This window comes from Chinchilla lanigera, unplaced genomic scaffold, assembly GCF_000276665.1.
Source record: "Chinchilla lanigera isolate Chin_1 unplaced genomic scaffold, ChiLan1.0 scaffold00011, whole genome shotgun sequence".
NCBI lineage: Eukaryota > Metazoa > Chordata > Mammalia > Rodentia > Chinchillidae > Chinchilla > Chinchilla lanigera.
Genome location: NW_004955412.1, coordinates 23,949,785 through 23,970,119, shown reverse-complemented (window position 1 = coordinate 23,970,119; position 20,335 = coordinate 23,949,785). Strand labels below are relative to the sequence as shown.

Here is a 20,335-nt window from a genome sequence, read left to right as displayed (position 1 = left end):
GCTGGAGCCCCGCGCGCTTCTCGAGGCGCCGCGCCCATCTCTCCAAAGGTCCGCCGGCTGCGCCCGGACGCCCCGCAGCCAGGCAGCGGCTGAGCGGGGCCGCGCCCGCGTCCGGGGATCGGGATGTCCCTCCTCCTCCTCCTGCTAGGTGAGTGCCTGGGGGAGCGCGGGGATCTGCTTGGCCCGGGGCAGACTCGCCTGGCACGGTGGTCCCCGGTGACCCCCGCAGCCCCTGCGCGAGCCGACCCCTCGGTCCCTGGCTCCGCGCCGCGCAGAGCGGCGCATCTGGCGGCCGGGGACCGCCCAGCGGGCCTTCGGAAACGTTTCGCACATCTGGGCCCTTGAGCTAGTCGGAGGTCGGGGGCGTTTCCTGGTTGAGTTTGGCCGCGAAGCGTTTGGTGCGGAGGGTGCTTTTTAGGGCAGTATTTGGTGTGGGGAGTCTGCAGGGAAACTGGAGAACTGGGGGAGGGAAGGTTCATCCAGGAATTTCTGTGCCAGGTTTCTGAGGGCGTGGAGGGCTTTTTTGTTCCAAGCAGGCGCCTCGGAGCGCTCAGATTAGAAGCAGATGTGTCGAAGGGTAAGAGGAAGGGAGAAGGGACGAGACGGGGTGGGAGAGGAAGGGAGAGAGGGGGAACGACGGAGGGTGTGAGAAGCCCGAGAAGGCGCAGCTCCGAAAGAAAGCGACCCTGGAAGGAAGGAAGGGGGCAAAGGGAAAGACAGGACAGAGAGGGACCAGGAGAACGAGGCAGAACGGAGGGGCCCTGAGCAAAGAGAGTGAGAAGACTTAGACGGAATGGAGGGAGGAAGAGAGGGGGACAGGGCAGGCAGCCCTTCCTCCTGAAGCTGGACCTGGGGCAGAGCGGAAGCCACCCTGAGTGTCCCTTCCCGGTGTCACCCAGGCGGGGCCCCTGAGGCCTCGGGGCTCCAAAGACACAGGCTGACGACAGGCATTTGCAGGACAGGTTCCAGCAGGGATGTGAGCAGCAGGAGGCCTGAGGGGGACAGTGCGTATCTGAGGGGCACAGGGCAGGACGCCAAGGAAGCCAGAGTTCTGAAAACCCAAGAGGCGGCAGGCTGCCCTGGGAACACGGCTCTGCATACTCGCCCACAGGAGACCCTGTCTTGGGTTCGAGCAGATGAGCTCACTAGCTGGAGCGGCTTTTTCATTATCTAAAGCTTCATTTCCTTGCCTCCAAAACAAAAAGAGGTGGTTCCGGAGGCACTGCCAGCCCTGCCAGCCTCCAACGCCAGGACTCAAGGAAGGCTGAGGTCTTAGAAAAGCCGGCAAAGCAAAGTGAGCAGCACCAGCGCACCATCCTGAAATAGGTAGCCAGACCTCCCTGTTCTCTCAGACCTCGCCGGCTGACTGGTCAGCCTGTGTAGGCCACCCTCAGGCTGGTGCCCACCCAAGCTGGAGGGAAGGAAGAGGTCTGCTAAACTAAACTGTTGCTCAAGGAGGGGAGGGGAGGGCCTATTTTCTAAGCTCTGAGAAATTTGCCAAGTATTGCAGTTCTATTCCTGTTTACATGTGCCATAGTTGGGTGGCACCTTTGTCACTTTTACTGGGCCACACCACTAAGCTATCACTACCAGATGGTACTAGAACCAAACTTCGGAGTGGCCTTACTAAAAACAGTGAACACCCATTAAGTCCTCACTGTACTGAAATTTTTTTTGTTGGTGGTGGTGGTACTGGGGATTGAACTCAGGGCCTTGTGCATGCTAGGCAAGCACTCTACCACTGAGCTACATCCCCAGCCCTTGTACTGAACATTTTATGTGTACTATTTTGTTTCATTCTTCACATCAACCTTATTGGCCATGATTAGTATCCTCATTTTACAAATGAAGAACTGTGAGTGTAAAGCCAGACACGGTGGTGCATGCCTATAATCCCAGCACTCTGGAAAGCTGAGGGTGGAGGGTCTCAAGTTTGAGCCCAGCCTGGGTAACTTAGTGAGTTAGTGAGCCCTGTCTTAAACATAAAATATAAAAAAGAAGGCAAGGGTGGACTGGAGATATATCTCAATGTGAAGGCCCTGGGTTCAATCTCTAATATCACCAGAAAGAGAGAGAGAGAAGAGCAGAGGAGAAAAGAGGAAGGGAAGGGAGAAGGGGAGGGGAGGAGAGAGGGAGAGGAGATAAAATCAGGTTGTAAACAGGTCAGGTAACTTGTTTAATTAGCAGAAACTGGATCAAATGTAGGCTGGGTCTAGTTTACAGTCGCAAGTGACTTTGGGCCCCATGATCAGTTGAAATCAGCTGGTAGCCTGGATGTGAACATTGATGACAATCTTCCTCTCAATTCATGACAAACAAGGATCTGACCAAGACTTCTGTCAAAAGATGTCACCAATCGCTAGCTGTTCTTTATTGAGTGTCTACTATGTGTAACTGTTCTTCTGGTAAGAAAAATAATCTGTTGGGTTGATTCTTTGCCTTTACTATAGAAGCTGTTTCTCCTGATGTCTTACTTGGGGCCGTGCTTGTAAAATTTTTATGAACTAAAGGACCGGTAGAAGAGAAACAAGGACTGCTGGCTTAGAATTCTGCACTGTGGGATTCTTTTCTCTCTCTCTCTCTTTTTTTTTTTTTTTTTTTTTGTCTTTTTGAGGCAGGGTCTCCCTATGCAGTTCAGGCTGGCCTTGAGCTCACTTTGTAGCTCAGGCTGGTCCTGAACTCCTGACGGTCCTCCTGCCTCAGCCTCCCACTGCTGGGATTACAGGTATGGGCCACCACACCCTGCTGTGGGATTCTTATATTTGTGCCAACTATTAAGCTTTTGTGACATCTAGGCTTTTGTCAGGCATACTCAGACTGATGACACCCCAGTTTTAAGTAGATCAACCTGTCCAAGTGAGAGACAGGTATTGGAGGAGCTGATGGGAGTAGGTGGGCGAGGCAGTTTTACGGGCTGGATTAGCCCTGTTTGCAAAGTTGTTTTGAGCCGTAGTATACTTGGGCACACTCTGGCAAAATCCAGAGCTGCCTGAATCCCCAAATCATCTAGTGGTCTTTGGAAGCTGCCTGTGATCACAGCTGGCTTGACTGTGGGCCTCTCTTTCTTCTCTTTTTTTTCTTTTTTTTTTTTTTTTTCTGGTACCAGGAGTCGAACTCACAACCTTGCGCTTGCCAGGCAGGCGCTGTGCCACTGAGCTAAATCCCCAGCCCCCTCTTTCTTCTTGAGAATGCACAGGATAGCAGGAGAGTCAGGAGGGCCGAGAGAGTTCATAGCCTGAGGTGGACAGGCCAGTGGACTCCTTGCCTTCTGGGACTGGCAGTGAGTCAAATGTCCTGCCTCTGATACGAATGAGCAAATAGTGCTTTGAGCCCTCTGGAGTAGAGAGAATGGGGGCCCTGCCCCTGCTGCGCCTCCTCCAGCCACCCCTCTCCCCTCCTGTGTGGCTCAGGTCCTCATTACTCTTAGATGACCTCTCTCCTAGACTTTGCAATAACTGCCACACTTGAGTCCTGCCTGTCCTCTCTCCTCCGTCCTACACCCTACTACCTTGTAGGACAGCTGGCAGAGGGCAGAGAGCTTGGCCTTTGCAATGTAGCAAGCTGTCTGTGCTCTTGTTCCGGCTGCCTTGTCTTTAATCTTGAATTCAGTTTCTTTTTTTTTTGGTCTTTTTGAGTCAGGGTCTCACTATGCAGTTCAGGCTGGCTTTGGTCTCACTTTGTAGCCCAGACTGGTCTCAAACTTGCAACGATCCTCCTGCCTCAGCCTCCCAAGTACTGGGATTACAAGTGTGCGCCACGCCCGGCTTTAATCTTGAATTCAAAGTTTCTATAATTTCATGGTCTTTCTCTTTTCTTTCTTAAATCTTTAATAGTTCCCACTGCTTTTAATCCTGAGTACAAACAATTCATTCCGAGGGAATGGATAAGGAGCAAGGCACTTGGTTTCCTCAAAAATGAGCTTGGGGGAGGGTTGAATGCATAGTCCTGGTCTGCAGGATAATGACAGGGCTTGGTAGGATCTAATGTCCTTCTTCTTTCCACAGTGGTGATGATGGTAATAAGAATGATACACTCCCAGTAGGCTCATGTCTTGTCTCATCTTATTTTGTCTTGTGCCCGGCTGAGCAGTGCACACGTGAGTGTATTTCATGAATGTACTTAATGGTGATGAACTAGACAGTCATTTTTAAAGGCAGAGTCAAGGACTGTGAAAATTGGGAGAAAGTTAAGAGATTATATAAATCAATACTTCCTAAAATTTTGAGTTCCAGACTCCTCCGATGAAAACCGCTTTTTAGAAGAAGAGATACATCTATTAAATTTTGCCACTAATTTCTTCGAGGCTCACTGATCTGATATCCTTCCCTGGAACCCAAGTTTATCTTTGGTCTAACCTGCTGCTTCTTATGAAGAAACTGAAGTTCAGAGTGAGTTGGTAAAATAACACGGCTAGCTTAGGAGAAGGGCCAAGACTGAAACCCTAATTCCATGATGTGTGCTATCGTACAATCCTAAAATAGAAACATGTATCTCCTTCCTTTTCTGTTCATGTAGTTAAGATTCAAGATCACAGTCATTATTCTAATGCTTTAGTCAGACGAGCTAAATGCTGAGTAATTGGCATGGTTTTTATGTTGAGAAATTACCTGAAAAATAGGGCATTTGTCGTAACATTTCAATTTAGTCATTATAACTGGAAACTTTCTGCAGTGTTATGATTAATGTCTGGTGTATTCCGATAAAAAAGAATTAGCACTCTAAGTTCCAGATGTTGGTGCAGGCATACCAGGAACAGGACTGGAAATCAAGGGCTTTTGTTCTCTCACAATTCTGCTGGATTACCCTCAGCAAGTCAAAGTCCGAGCCTCTGTTTCCGTGTCTGTAAAATTAGGATGCTAGACTAAGGTTCTCTCCAAGTTTCCTTATACCTTTCTCTGAATTTTTTTTTGAGCCAGGAATCGAACTCAGGACTTTGTGCTTGCTAGGCAGGCATTTGTGCCACTGAGCTAAAACTCCAGCCCTCTCTGAGTTTTTTTAAGTCTGAGAGTTTACCAGCTAATCAAAATGTGGTTGTGGGGGCTGGGGATTTAGCTCAGCGGCAAAAGTGCCTGCCTGGCAAGCGCAAGGTCGTGAGTTCGGTTCCCGGTACCGGAGAAAAACAAAACAAAACAAAAAAACAAACAAAATGTGGTTGTGATCAGGAGCACATGAGTGTCACCATGCTTGATTAATTTTTTCAGGCACTGTCCACTGGTAGCAGTTGGTGGCATATGATTATAAACCCAGAAGAGCCAACTAAGATGAAGAAAACAGTCATGACATCCATCCTGGAACTCTACCTTTGGCCTGTTAGCCAGAAAGCATTATTTAAGGTCAGCATAAGGACCAGATGCCCCTGTCCGGGAAGTTCAGTAACTGAAATACTGTACTTCACTAACCCAACGGACTTTACCCCAAGCAATTACCTACAAAACAACCCCAAGCATGGATACTCAGGAGAGTTGTCAGGGTACAGGATCTCTTTATGAAACTATTTGCAAGCTTTAAGCATTTTCTATTTTTAAGACGTAATTTACATATAATAAAAGGTACCAACTAAATGTATAACTTAATGGATTTGAATTTTTGGTTGGGGTTTGAAATACGACTTGTATATGGTTAGTGCACTTGTAGAGGCATTGTATATGTATGAGTATTATGACACTATCATTAATTTCTAATGTTTGTGCAAGGGTTAGCATCTTACAGATTACATTAACTATCTTACCTTCAAATTGCTGTTTAAGAATAAATGCCATTATTACTCTACTTTACAAATAAATGGAGTTGCAGAGAAATACACTGAGCTTCTTATGAGTCGTGCGTTAGTAAACTGAGCGGGAGCACCAACCCAGGGCTTTGGATTCCAAAGAGCTAGTGCCTTCTGCTGAGCAGGAGATGTACAATTACTCTGAACTCAAGGCTCCATGTGGCTGAAAAGGTCACAGGCTAAAGCATAGGATACATTGACAAGGTGCCAACTCTAACCCTAAGTGGAAAATGCATCGGGACATTTATCACTCAATCCCTTCCCCTGGCTCATTCAGACAGTTCAGAAATGGTTGGTGTGGACTGATGACTTGTTTATAACCGAGTTGCCACATATCTTGTGCACTGATTTCTAGCTCTTTCTGATTAGTCAGACACCTCTGCAGTCCTCAAGGTTGCTGTACAGTCTGCCTGCTTTGGGGTCAGGTAGAGGAGCTCCCTTGTTAGCATGTGATCCCAAGACTGCAGATGGTGAGGGTTTAGGGATTGTACGATTTGCCTGCACGTTGCTTTTTCTAGTTAAATTTCTATTTTTGGCAATTTTGACTTTCTTGTTTCCTAGAGATTCTTAAAGAAAGAATGTAGACTGCCCACCCTTAAAAAAAAAGTCCTGGTTATCTGAGCTTCCTAACTGTCTGGATTTCAGAAAAATAAAAGTTTATTTTCTTTGGCACCGTACAAGCCAAAATGGGGAAGCATGCTGAAATCAAACCTGTATATTGTGAGTGGTAGTCATTGAAGCACTGTGTGTAGACTCAGCCAAAGTCTGGCAGTGATAAGACTGAAAACTGCCTTGTTTCAAAAGAAGACAGGAGAGAAAGCTGTTTCCTTTGGGCCCATACTAAGGAGAAAACGGGCAACTATCTACAGACTACTTCCTAGTCGACATGGAATATTGGAGGTTTTTCTAAAGAGAAGTGGAGGAAATTTGGAGTGTTCAGGTCATCAAAGCTGACAGAGGAGGGGCTGGGGATTTAGCTCAGTGGCAAAGCGCCTGCCTGGCAAGCACAAGGTCCTGAGTTCGGTTCCCAGTACCTGAGAAAAACCAAAACCAAAAAAAAAGCTGACAGAGGAGAACAAAGGAGAGGAGAATGAGCAGGAGGAGAAAAAGAAAAGGGAGGAGAAGAGAAGGAGAGGAAGGAGGAGGAAGAGGAAAAGGGAAGGAAGAGCCAGAGAAGAAAGAAGAGAATGAGAGACTTGGCTTATAAACAGTAGAGGATAAAAGACTAAGCTAAACTGACCTGGTGTTTACACAGTTCCCCTCTGAGCTCACTGTTTCAAGGATGGCAGCAGCAATTCGTTAATCTCCTTTATTTTATTTACTTATGTATTTATTTATTTATTTATTTGTCTTTTTGAGACAGGGTCTCACTATGCAGTTCAGGCTGGCCTTGAGCTCACTTTGTAGCTCAGGCTAGTTTTGAACCCGCAACAATCCTCCTGCCTCAGCCTCCCAAGTGCTGAGATTACAGGCATGCACCACCATGCCTGGCTTCATTAATCTCCTTTAATAATCTTCTTTACCACTCACATCTATATCATAGCATTTCCTACTCTATTCACACCCTTTTCTTCACGAAATTTTTTTTTTTTTTTGTCTTTTTGAGACAGGGTCTCACTATGCAGTTCAGGCTGTCCTTGAACTCACTTTATAGCCGAGGCTGGTCTCGAACTCACAATGATCCTCCTGCCTCAGCCTCCCGAGTGCTAGGATTACAGGCGTGCACCACCACGCCTGGTTCCTTCACGAAATATTGAAGAAGAGATGAGCCCTCTAGAGTTCAGCTCCAGAGCTAGGCTCTGAGATCCACTAATATGAAAGGCACAGTTTCTGCCTCTTAGGAATTCAAGCCAGTGGGAGAGACATTCATAAACAAGGAATTACAGACTTAGGGGAGAACCTTCATCCAGGAAAGTACCAAGGTTTTTAGGCATTCCGAGGAGGAAGAAGCCACTTAATCTGTGAGAGTAGGGTGTTTCTCCTCCTGTGGTCTTCAGGGACAAAATCTGATCCTCTGTATCCCTCACAGCGCCTGCGTTAGAGTTTGGTGCTAAATAAGCAGCGGATGTGATGGATCACCCCATCCACATCAGGAAGGATGGATCAGTTCTTGTGTGCCCTTGGCATTGGGCCAAGTGCCTTCTGGAGGGATTGAATCCCTCAGTTCCTCCTCTCCTGAAAGTGATGGTCTCGTTCTTCAACACAACCTGCCAGCTACATAGCTACCTTGATTGCCTCATCCCTCAAGATGCTAAAAAGAAGAATTATATCAGTGAATTTGTATCTCTTAATTAATACCAGCAGTCTCTTCACCCAAGATTTGTATGTTATTCCTCTACTTGGAAAGATCAAGCCAAGAAGAAATTTGCAGTTCCAAAAGAAATCCATTAGATGGAACAGAGAGATTCAGTGCCTGACATATTCTGATTTCTTTTCTGGGTGGTGAAGCAGGGAGAAAAATAAAATAAAATCCCTGAGAGGGAAATTGCTTTGTGACTTCATTGTTTAAATTTAGGCCTGGGTTTGTGGGGATGGTTCAGACTTGGAGCAATCAGCCTTCTAACCCAACCTCTGTCACTTCTCATTACTTCCAATGACAGTTCCAATTATTTCCAATAGCTCTTCAAGGGGAGAGCAGGGGAAGGCACCGAAGGCTTTCAGAAAGACCAGCCATAGAGCAACCACTGTGAGAGACCCGGCCTAGCGGTCCCGAGACCCTAGCTTATAGCCCATCTTGGACACTGCATAATTGGACAAATTACTTCACCTCTTCAACCTTGGTTTTCCCAGCATTCTTTTTTTTTTTTTTTTCAGTATTCATCTAGTAACGATGTCTTTGCCATTTTTGTGAAAGTTAAGCAAGGTAATGCATATAAAGAGTTTTGACTCCCTGCTCAGTACATAATAAACAGTTAAGGAACTTCGGTTGCTATTATCGTGACTATCTTGGCTGGGAGAGGGTCAGCCAATGGGTAGATGTTTGTTGGACTTGCTTGAAGTCTGCAGACATTGAACCATCAGGGTCAGACTTCTGAGCTCTGAACACTGCTGCTCCTTTTACCCTGCAGGCAAGTCCCTAGTGTCCTCTAGGGAATATCATGCTGTGTGGGACTCCAGGAGGCTCAGAGACCCCATCTGTGTCCCATCTGTCTGCAGCTGCTCTGGGAAAGTGGCTTTGTGTTACTTAGCTCTGGGCAAGAGGTACCCTTTCTATGCCATTTAACATACCACCTGCAGGTCACAAAACAGTATCAAAGTTGCCCTTTCCCAGGCTCTGCCCTCTCTACTACATTGCTCCCTAATAATGTCCATGACAACCTGGACTTGTACAAATAGTTTCTTGGTTCACTTCTGCTTTTAGTATCAAATAATGTCTTACTGGGCAGTTACTATGTATCAGGGGTTCTCATGCAAGTCATTTCTTGTGTCCTTACAACAGCCAAGGAGTTGGTGTTATTCCTATTTTGCAGACCAGAAAAGTGAGGTTTAAGAGGCCTTGGCTGGACAAGACTTGAGTACAGCACTGAGTTTACGTTCTGCTTCAGCATGGGAAAACAGGAATGAAAAGGCAGCAAGGGTGACATATACATGTAGTCAGTGCCCCTTAATGACAGGGATATAGTCTGAGAAGTACATTGCTAGCTGCTTTTGTCACTGTGGAAACATCATAGGTGCCCTTACACCACTAGGAGGGCTATGACATCACTAGGACATACACTGTTAGGGAACCAGCACTGGATATTTGATCTGTCATTGACTGAACTGTTGTTATATAGAGCAGGTGTCACTGAGAACACAAACAGGAAGCCACTCGGGGACCTGGCCTTACAAGGATCCCAAGTTCCTATGTGCTCAGGCAGTCATGTCTTGACCAATTTGGATTCCAAAGAACCCAACACCCAACCTCCTGATATTGTGAATAACATTTCCTTTTTAAGTTTGAGAAGAAAGAAAAACTCAAGGTGAGAAGAAAAATCTGGTTTTTTCCATTGACCTACACAGCAAAGTGTGATTTTCCTCCCCATCGAGTGAGGGCTAAACTGGTGCCCCAGATTCCTGCAGGCCTAGAATTCCCACTCAGCATGCATCCTCAGGCCAGACAGGTGGAGTCTGGGCTGCCAGCAAGGCCTGAGTGTTTTTGTGTGACTGCCTGCTTTCTTCTGGGGAAGTTCCACCTCCACCCGCCACAGCGCTACAGCTACAGCGGATGGACAAGGACAGCAGGCTCCTCCTTGCCCCCCTCCCGCCCTCCAAGGAAGACAGAACATGGGACAGGTTGCAAACAAGGCCACCTCTCCACAGCCACCTTCTCTTCTCCACTGCCTCGCATTCTATTGCTGGAGGGTGGCAGAATCCCAGGCCCAAATGAATTCAGGTGACTCTTTCCCCACATGCTGCCACCAAGGCCTGACCTTCCTCCTACTCTTTCTCTCCCCAGGCTCAAAATGGTCTGCTCTCAGCTCTGGAGAATTGAGGGTAGCAGGGACTTTTGAGGTCACTGTCATGTGCTACTGATATGATGTGTGCCAGGCTCATGGTTCCACAAACACTGAGAAATGAAATTGTGGACCCAAGGGGGGGAGGAAGTTTGGAGAGTTTTTGTTGGAAATAAGGGGAAAGAGACTAGATCCTGGATTTCCAGGATGGGTCCCAAATGGTGTGCACATGGCTTCTCAATTTAGAGTTATTTATAAGCAAGTAGGATACAGGCATTGCTTAATTGTTTAGTGGCCACCAATCACAGGTGGCTCTGTGAATTTAAAATGACCAACTGGGACTCAGCTTTCTAACCCAGTTCTTTGACATGTAGGGTTTATAGGAAACTAGGATCTCAGAAAGAACTGGTGACTGTATTATAATTTCTTTGAAATTCAGGAATTTAGCAGGGAGTGGCTGCACCTCCCTTTAGTAAGGGGTGGGCTGCATTCCATGCCGCCTGTGGAAGTCCATTCATTGTCCAAAGCCCTAGCTCACTGGCTAATTTTTATCAGTGTGGCTGGTCTCCCGACTCTATCTCACACCCTTTCACTAGCTAGCTGTCTTACGCGTAAGCTAACCCAATAAACTATTTTCTACACTGCCCCTTTCCGTTCTGCCTCCCTGTCCAAACGATCACCCACTCCTGCAAGGCTGTGCTTTGAGCTGGTCCAAAGCTCATTGTGGTGCTTTGCCATCATCCCCTTCCTGCGCCACACCTCACTTATGAAGTCCTCTCCTGCTGTCTTATGTTCCTATGTGCCCCGTGGCCTCTTCCCACTTGCTAGTTCCTGCTAAACCATGACCTTACAGTGCTATGGTCCCACCTCCAAAGGCTTCCCTGGATCTCTGGGTGGAGAGCTGTGTACCCTCAGGGCACCCATTTCCCATCTTTAAAATAGCTTAGATCACATCCTGGTGTAGTTTGAATTTCTCTGTCTTTTGTGTGTGACTGTGAGCAGGGAGAAAAAAGCCTGGTGGCTGGCATATGTTAGATTCTTGGAAAATGAGCTAACGAAGGAAGAAATGAGTAAATCAATGAATGTTAAAACATAAGCTTATAAAATTCAATTCAGCTGCTGGGTATAGGGGCACACACCTGGAATCCTAGCACTAAGGAAGCTGAGACAAGTTTGGGACCAGCCTGGACTCCATAACGAGTTCAAGATCAGCCTGAACTACATACTGAGACCCTTTCTCCAGAAACAAAAAACAAAACAAAAATTTAAGATGTTGCCTAGAGTATCCTTAATGGGGAATTCTTCATTACTAAAAAGCCTGAAAGAGGAAATGGTAAGGGAGGTCAAAACAGGAAATGGTGGTGTCCATCTGGGGGTGTGTACCGCACTGCTGGAATAAGCAGCCAGCTTATTGGGATAGTAAATTCAGCACCAGTAACAAATTAAAGGGACGAAGTTTAAGAGATAAAGCACTTTGTTTTAACGAGGAAAAAGAAGACAGAAAGCTGCCAGGTGTGAGGTGAGAGCAGAGGGTCCAGGTGTGTGTGCCCATGGGCCTCTGTCCCCAGCTTCCTTTTATCAGGTGATAAAGACCCTCCCCCAGGGAGGGTCTGCCTAGAATTTATCACAATAGGATTGGCTCTCTGGACTGTCATCAGTGGATTTCAGGCCACAAGACTCTAATCCAAGCACCAATGTCTATGTGCACATTCCTAGGTGGGCTTTGTTTTGTCAGGGCCTTATCTCTGGGATTTATAGGGGGAAGTTAGGAGCAGCCTTACATGTAAGGTCATTTGGAGTTAGTGATTAAGGAAGGGGATGTGTGTGTATATCTAGTGCAGTAATATAGTGATTCAACGATGAGAATACACACACTCATATGTACTCACATGCTCTTGTGTGTATGTGTGTGTGTGTATACTAAATAAGAGTTTTCTCTTTTTTTTTTTTTTTTTTTTCTGGTATCAGGAATCGAACTCACGACCTCACGCTTGCCAGGCAGGCGCTGTGCCGCTGAGCTAAATCCCCCGCCCCTAAGAGTTTTCTCTTAAGGCAGCCCCTGTCTCCTTTGCATTTTGCTGGAGGTGGTAAGGGATGGTTACCTGGGTCCCTTTGTGCTCTCTCAGCTCTAGCTCAGGTCTTTTGATGGAAGTTCCTTTAATTGCCCCCAAAGGAATTCTTCTAGTAAAGTTTTAACTCTTTCTAGTTAGGGTCAGCCGGAAAGCTTAAGAAGGCCCTTATTCTGTTCTTTCCCTGCCTAAGACCCCTGGCCCCTACATTTATCTGTAGGCAGAAGAGGGCTCTTGCTGGTACACCTCAAGTTCATGCTCCAAGCAGGCCAGTCACCTTCCCAGCTCTCTGGGAAGCTCTGACTCTGAGTTATCCTTGAGGACTAGTTAGACCTCTGCAAGAGCAGGGCTGTGGGGATGGTGCTGGTGGGACATCATGGAGCCCTCTGCTGTCCATCTGGCCCTGGGGTGCCTGTACCCGTCCAGTCCTTTAGACTTCGGTGATCTAGTTCCATTTAATAATTTTTGGGACATGTGGCCTCTCCTTTCAACAGTCTCTTGAACTTTAGCCTCCTTAGCAGATGGCCAACCTGGCAATGACTAGTAACTCCTGCCCTGGCTTCCTTGGGACCTGTGGGGTAAGTAGCAAAAGAGTTGTGTATAAGCCTTGGCAAACTCCTGGCACATGGACTTGAAGTCCCCCTTCTTCTCTGTTCCTTTTTCCTTCCTGCCACAGCAGTTTCACCCTACCCATCTCTAACCCTGCCAGGGTTTCACTGAGGCCAAGAGCGCAGAAGAAGCACAAGTGGACCAATGATCCCAGAGTTTGGGTCAGACTGGAACTCTGATTTCTAGGCTCAGGGCTTATGCACTTCTTAGCACGTGTAATCTGCATGGCAGTGTTGTGAGGCAGATGCTGTCAGCCTCCTTTCCGCAGCTAAGGATCGGAGAGACCAAGCAACTTTTCTGATGTTACACATTAAGTCAGTAGTTAATCAAAACTAAAAGCCAGATCTTCTGCCTCCCACATCATTTCTTGTCAGCTGCTTCAGATAATCACAACTCCATTATGAGTGGCAGCAGCAGGGCCCATCTTCCGGAGTCTCCGCTCTGCCCCAGCTTCTCAAGCAGGCATTCAGGGAGCTTTCTTTGAAAGACAATTGCCAGCAGAACTGGCTGCAAGGACTGAGATTTGTTTAATAGTTACAGTGACCAAATGTGGGGAATTAACTAATGGTCACCTTGGAACACCCAGCTGAACGGAGTCAGCATGGTTTTGGGTGTGGAAAGTCCACCTGAGGACTGCTGCCAACAGCATAAAAGCAGGACTGGAGGGGAAGATGGTGTGCTATTGCTGGAGATTCTTGTGCTGGTTTTCCTGATAATAACTCAGCTGTTCTCACCAGAGGATCTCAGGTCCTCACTGTCACTGAGGATGGCTGCTGTTCTCTTCAGGGAAGCTCTGGTCCTTATCCTGAGCTTTGTTTCCTGGCTCCAGTGCAGATCCCTCAGCCTGGTGGCACAGATCCTTCACTCCGCTGGCACAGACTTTCTAGCTTCCACCACTGGCCTTTGGGCCTTTCCAGTGCAGATCCTTGATACAGACTTGCATGAGACATTGTTGTGGGCTCTAGGCCTCCAGCCGGCCTCGTGAACATTGCCATGGGCTCTAGGTTTTCAGTTGGATTATTTGGGTCTCTAGTATGTGGCTAGATCTCTTGCACTCGTCTGCATTTGACTTTTTGGGTGAATATTATAAAAGAATCCTGTAAATTACGTGTCCTATATTAAATATTTTCCCTTGCAAACCCTCACTACAACACCAAGGGTCCCACTTTGGTCAGGATTGAGAGGATTTTCAGGATGCAGAATACAAGATATTTGGTTGTGAAACCCTAATAATCTTGAGAAAACATCTAGTTGTTCATCCTAGTAGTATCTCACTCAGTGTGATCCGCAGACCAGCTGTCATGGCTTTACCCAGGAGCTTGATGGAAATGCAGTCTCAGGCCTCTCCCCAAGCCCTCTGAGCCACAGTCTGCATTTTAGCAAGATCCTCTTGAAGATAAACAGGAAAAATTTGAGAAGCTCTAGAGCAGGACTTAAAGCTCCTTGGGTAGATCTAGGGAATTGGAGGTTCACACCTGAATTACTGGAACTAGGAAAAGCTCTGCTCTAACCATGGGCATTGGGCAATGACACAAAAGAGACAGGTCTATAAATAGAGAAGGAAAAGAATTAGGCCCCTTGTTGGGCCCAGTTGGGGGAAAAGGATGGAGGGAGCCTTGGGCTTGTGTGGTGTGAAGTGAGCAGTGGCTGAGCTCTTTCATCCTAGTCTTCTATCCAGTGTCTCTGATGACACTCTTATAAAGATGTGGAAGTTCCCCGGGTCGCCTGCCTGTGCCCACTGACTGGGTAGGTACAGTGAGACAGCAGACAGCAGATGAGCCAGAGTGTGTGACCCACAAAATGGCAGCCCAGAGTTGTGAAACAAAAGCACAGAGGGCAAAGGATATGACAGGAGCCCTCTGTCGTCATAGCATGGAATCATGGGCTATCAAAGGCAGATGGGAACCCTGTTTGATGATGCCTCACTCTTTATCACAAGAACCTAACCTAGCTCTTTGCAAATGCCCTCCCCCAGGGTGATTATTTGGCTGGGATGGAAACAGATATAATCAAGCTAGGGCATGGTGGTGCATGCCTATAATCCCAGCACTCTGAGTGGCTACGCCAGGAGGATTGCAAGTTCAAGTCAAGCCTGGGAAATCTGACAACTTAGTGAGATCCTGTCTCCAAAATAAAAAAAAAAGGGGGCAGGGAGGTGTAGCTCAATACAAAGGCCCTGCATTCAGTCCCTAGGAAAGAAAGAAAAAGGTGGGGAGGGGAGGAGACGGGAAAAGAGGGAGGAGGGGGAGGAGGGGAGAAGAAAAGGGAATCTGTGCTCCAGGCTCATACACTTTCACAACTACTCTAGGCCTTGGCTTGTCTCCAAGGAAACCTAGCTCCAAGCAGTGGTTCAGTTCTTTTAAATGGGCACAATGTGTCATCTTCTGTTCATCTTGTTTGCTCTATAACCTGACCATCAGATGTTAAAATAACAGGCACCAAGCAAGATAGACAAAGACATTTGCATTTCTGGAATTGCAGAACAGCCTTGAACTAAAAGAAGCATAATCCACATTTGTCAGCTTTCTCTCTGTTCCCAATTATATGCCCAGTAGAAAGCTGGGAGGAAGGGCTGCCCAGGGGAAGGGATGACAGGCAGGCGCAGAGATGAACATGCTCCTCCATTCAGTCAGAGCTGTTTCGGACCAAGCTCATCTCTACTGTGATAGTGATCCCTGCCTGACACCGTCAAACTGTCACTTAATCACACAGAGGAGAGGAGATATCTCTGACCCAGGTTTGGCTTATGACAATTTCTTCTGTGCATGTTGTTTTCTGTGGGATCTCAAGAGTAGATCTCAAAGGTTGTTGGCAGATCTTATAAAAGGATAAGGAGTTCAGTCATGTTTGGTCTTGTGGGTGGGGATGGACCCATCTGTGGCCCAAGACCCTGCTCATCACAGTCTGCTCGGGACATTAGATTGACAGAGGAAAAAGGAAACACTGAATGAGTTCAGACAGAATGGAATTCAGAGTTAAACTGTTTGGAATGGACAATGAGGGAGATGAGAATTTGGAGAGAGGATGGCTAGTAAGGTGGAAAATTCTTTAGCAAACAGTGGAGCAAGAGTATGTGTACCAGGAGGTGAACGCACAGTCCCTCGAGGGCATTGCATCAGGTGGTGAGTGAGGGGTGGAGTGTGGAGTGGCAGAGAGCCTGGGCACAAGACAAGAGGGGAAAGGGCAAGTGGGAGTGGAGGCTTTTGTGAAATCCTTGTTTAGACTCTCTCTGGAAATGGTTCACATTCGTAGTATGCCGTTTGGGGGACCCACGTCAGGCAGAGTAGATGGTGTGTGCTATGATTTGTCGTGTGCTGGAAGCGTGTTCCCCAGTGTGGCCGTATTGAGAGGGGGTTGGACCTTGAACAGGGGCTGCCCTGGGCAAGGGTGAAGATAGTTCTGGTAGGGCCCCTGTTGGTTCCCACAATGGCAGCTTAGTATAAAACAGTGGATCTGACCCCTGAGTCAATCTTTCTCTCTCTATCTCTGGCTTCCTGTTTGCCATGCGTGAGCCTATTTGAACATGTTCCCACCATGATGCCATCTGACAAGAGGTCCTCACCAGAGGCCAAACCACAAGGGCCAAACCAAGGGAGTGGCCCAATCATGGGCTTTCAGCTTTATTTATAAATAAAATTTTCTTTATACTTTACACAACCTTAGTATTTCGTCTCAGTGGATGGAAGCTAAGACAGTAGATGACGCACATTCTGGGTCTCAGTTTTCCTCCTGAAGGAGAAGCTAAAACAGAGGCAGAGCTCTTTCCCAATGGACAGCCGCAGACCAGCGGCAGGTTGTCCTTTGCACCTAGGTATGTGAGCTGATAATTTTGCTGCTGAGGTTTGAACTAGAGGAGCCCCTCGCGCCCTTAAGCCCCAGTTTCCCTGCTGCTCCCTCTGCCCCCAGTGATTATCCTTCAGCGTGATGAAAGCCCAGCCAGCTCAAAGGCCTCTGACATCTGTGCAGTCTGACCCTGCGCGAGCCTCTGCTCTGTAGATCCCAAAGTCCTCTCTGTCTCAAAGTCTTTGCACTTGTTCTCCTCCTACCCTGGAAGGCTCTTTCCCCCTCACCACTGCTAGGCGGGATCCCTGCACTTCAGCCTGCAGCCTCGGTGAGACCTTTCTTGAGTGCCCTCCCCAGGCTAACCAGAGCCTCTGCCTCGCTGCTATCACATCACACTGCTACATTTTCTCCCCGACATTTATCACACTTTTGAATATCCTTTTCTACCCTTGTTCATGTCTGTCTTAGTCCATTAAGGCTGCTGTAGAACTACCACAGAATGGGTGACTCACAAACTACAGAAGGTTGCTTATTTGTCGTAGTCTTGAGACTGGGAAGTCCAAGATCAAGGCACTGGCAGATTCACTGACTAGTGAGAGCCTCTTGTGGGTCGCCAACTGCTGTCTTCTTTTTGTACTGTCACATGGTGGAAAGAGGGCTAGAGCGCTCCCTGGGGTCTTTTTGTAATGGCACTCTACCCTGACCAACTAATCACCCCCAAAGTCTCTGCCTGTGTCTATCACGTAAGTACTATCAGGGTCCCACCTGACAGATGAAGACCCTGGATGTTCCAGAGGTTTACTACTTCAGATGTCACACAGCTGGTAAGTAAGCCTCGAAGTGTGCACAGGCTGTCTGATTTCAGAACTGGTGCCATCAGTGTACAGGCCATGGGTCTTTTTCTGCGTTGCTAATAACAAAATACGTGATGTTGGGTACCTAATAAAGTAAAAAGGTTTATTTCCCTCAAGATTCTGATGGCTGGGGCATCCAAGTTGTATCAGTGTCCCGGTGAAGGGCTCTGGCTTTGTCATAACATGGGGGTGAAGTGAGGAGGGAAGGTGATTCAGCCAGTGTTTACTAGAGAAGCAGATTTAATGCAAGATACACACATATGTAAGGATTTACAAGATTGGCTTAGAGTGGCTGCCCATTGTAAGAGTCGGGTATCGCAGAGTGAAGAATGGCTGTCTGCGTGCTGGACATCCAAAGGATCCAGTCGAAGGCCTAGAGCTGTGTCATGTCCTGTATGAATCCTTATCAGGAGGCTGCAGGGTCTATACTGGGGGTTGAACAGTTTGCAATGGAGGCCAAAGAGTCTGCGTTGGAAGCCAGTAGACAACGTCCAAGGGTAGGGCAAAGACGAGCTTCCAACCTTCTTCCTCTCCCCCTTGCACCGTTTAGGCAACAAGCTGCCCCGGGGTGGGTTTTCTGTGCTCAGTGAATCCCCTCAGCCACACAGAACTATGCTGATCCAATTTAGTTGGATGTTTTGGTTTTTCTCCGGTACCGGGAACCGAACTCACGACCTTGCGCGTGCCAGGCAGGCGCTTTTGCCGCTGAGCTAAACCCCCAGCCCCTAGTTGGATGTTTCTTACTCAAGTTTACACAATCAATTCACTATCAGAGAAGGGGGCATGTGTGCAAGCAGGGAGCCAGGGAGATCAGGGCAAGTGTCTGGCTCCTCCGTTTACAATGATCCACTCTTTGGAGCCTTTCCAAGAGTGAAAATTTACTCCTAAGGGAAAACCACTGATCCGTCTGAACCACTTGCCACTAGATCCCACCTGTTAAAGCTCCCCTCCCTACTCGGTATCACTGTGCTGGAGGCTGAGTTTCCAGTTCATGAGCCCTTGACATACCACAGTAATCTTTGAGTCATCTACACCTAAGCTAAATAAACCTTTCCTTCCTTATGGTCCTCCTCATACTGGGTTGTCTCTGGGTCTCTCCATTCTGGGGCACATTAATTCTTTTTTTAGGGATAACAAAGTATGTTATGGGGGTTGGGGATTTAGCTCAGTGGCACAGTGCTTGCCTGGCAAGTGCGAGGTCATGAGTTCGATTCCTGGTACCAGAAAAGAAAAAGTGTTATGGCTGGCCTACACAGTACCCTTTGGTTTGCTATTAGCATTTGTTATAATGAGCATCTGATTATTTGTGCAGCACCCAGCCTTCCCAAAGTCTTCTCTGTCCTAATGCAAACTCCCTGAAAACTTTCACAAGTCTGTCTGTCCTCCTGGCCGCCCAACAGAGATCAGTTTCAGGAAGATGGTTACCCAGTGTTATGGTTTGTGTCTGGGTGTCCTCCCAAAGCCACATGCAGTCATGGGGTGGGCTTTTAGAGTTTATGATTGATTCATGGCTGTGAGTGCTACACCACCCTGGGGCAGGTAGTTTGCATACCAGTGTAAGGGAGGGAAGGAGGCTGCTTACCGCCATTCCTCCCCTTTTTGCTCTTGCTGCTTTTGCTGTTTGCGTCTGCCATGAACTCTTGCCCTCTGCCATGTGCCACTCTGCCTTGGAGCCAGCCGAGTATAGACTGAAACCTGCATAAACTGTAAGCTAAATAAACCTTTCCTTCCTTAATTTTGGGTGTCAGGTATTTTGTCTCAGCAATGAGAGAAAAGTAACCAAGACACTCAGCTTCTATTTGTGCAAACAACAAGTTCAGTGCTTGCTACGTTGCTGAGTTGCACAAGCTAGACTCAAACTTGCAATCTTCCTGCCTCAGCCTCCCACAATGCTGGAACCCCATGGTGTACCACCATGCCTGGCTCCACAGCCTCTTATGTAATTGAAGAAAGTCCATTCACATATGCCTTCCATCTTGCTCTTCTCTAACACAAACTAAACACTCTATTTCCTTTAACCTTTCTCTCCAGTATCACAGTGTGAGCCCTCATTAATTGTGGCCATATTATATGCCAAGCACCCAGTATGTAGACTGAATTAATCTCCGTAAGAACCCTAAAATCACTGAATTTTATAGAGGAACAAACCGCTGGAACTCTGAGAGTAGTCTGTTCAGTGGCATTCAATTAGTAAGTGATGAAAAAAGCAACAGTGGAGCCTGGGCGTCTGCGACTGCAAGAATGAGAAATGTGCCAGGGCAAAGGCAAGAGATGAAGACAGTGGGGATCCAGGGAGACATGACGCAAACTTAGGCGCCTCCCTGACCTCACCGTGGCCCAGGTGGGCCAGCCTGACTTTACCGTGGCTGGCCCACCTGGCCTCCCTGCAGAATGACTGTGCACCAGGGAGGGTTCTTTCCTGGAGCCCGAGCTGTGTGGGGAGGAGGCCTGGGTTATGGAGGGCACTGCTTTAGGGAGTCACTTGACATCGTTTTAAGCACTTTGTGAAGAACAGCTTCATGGAAATGTAATTGATGTATGATATATGTACATATTGAAAGTATGGAATTTGTTAAATTTTGGTATGTGTAAGAATCCATGAAACTTTGCTATAGTCAAGATATTTTAGGGGCTGGGGATTTAGCTCAGCGGCAAAAGCGCCTGCCTGGCAAGCGCAAGGTCGTGAGTTCGGTTCCCGGTACCGGAAAAAAACCAAAAAAAAAAAATGTTTGTTTTATATTTATTGTTAGTACATAAAGTGTCTCTGGAATATATATGTATTCCTATAAATATACTTGTTTTTTTGAATTGGTC

General features: G+C 47.3%; 1 protein-coding gene across 1 annotated transcript in view; it reads left to right on the top strand.

Moving 5' to 3' along the window:
- The window catches only part of Clmp (CXADR-like membrane protein), a gene marked incomplete in the record, with an annotated part of 108,601 nt that overhangs the window by 14,484 nt on the left and 73,782 nt on the right, over positions 1-20,335 (top strand). The window contains 1 exon segment of the mRNA XM_005378375.2: positions 1-148. Within this exon segment, the coding sequence (XP_005378432.1) occupies positions 124-148 (25 nt within the window).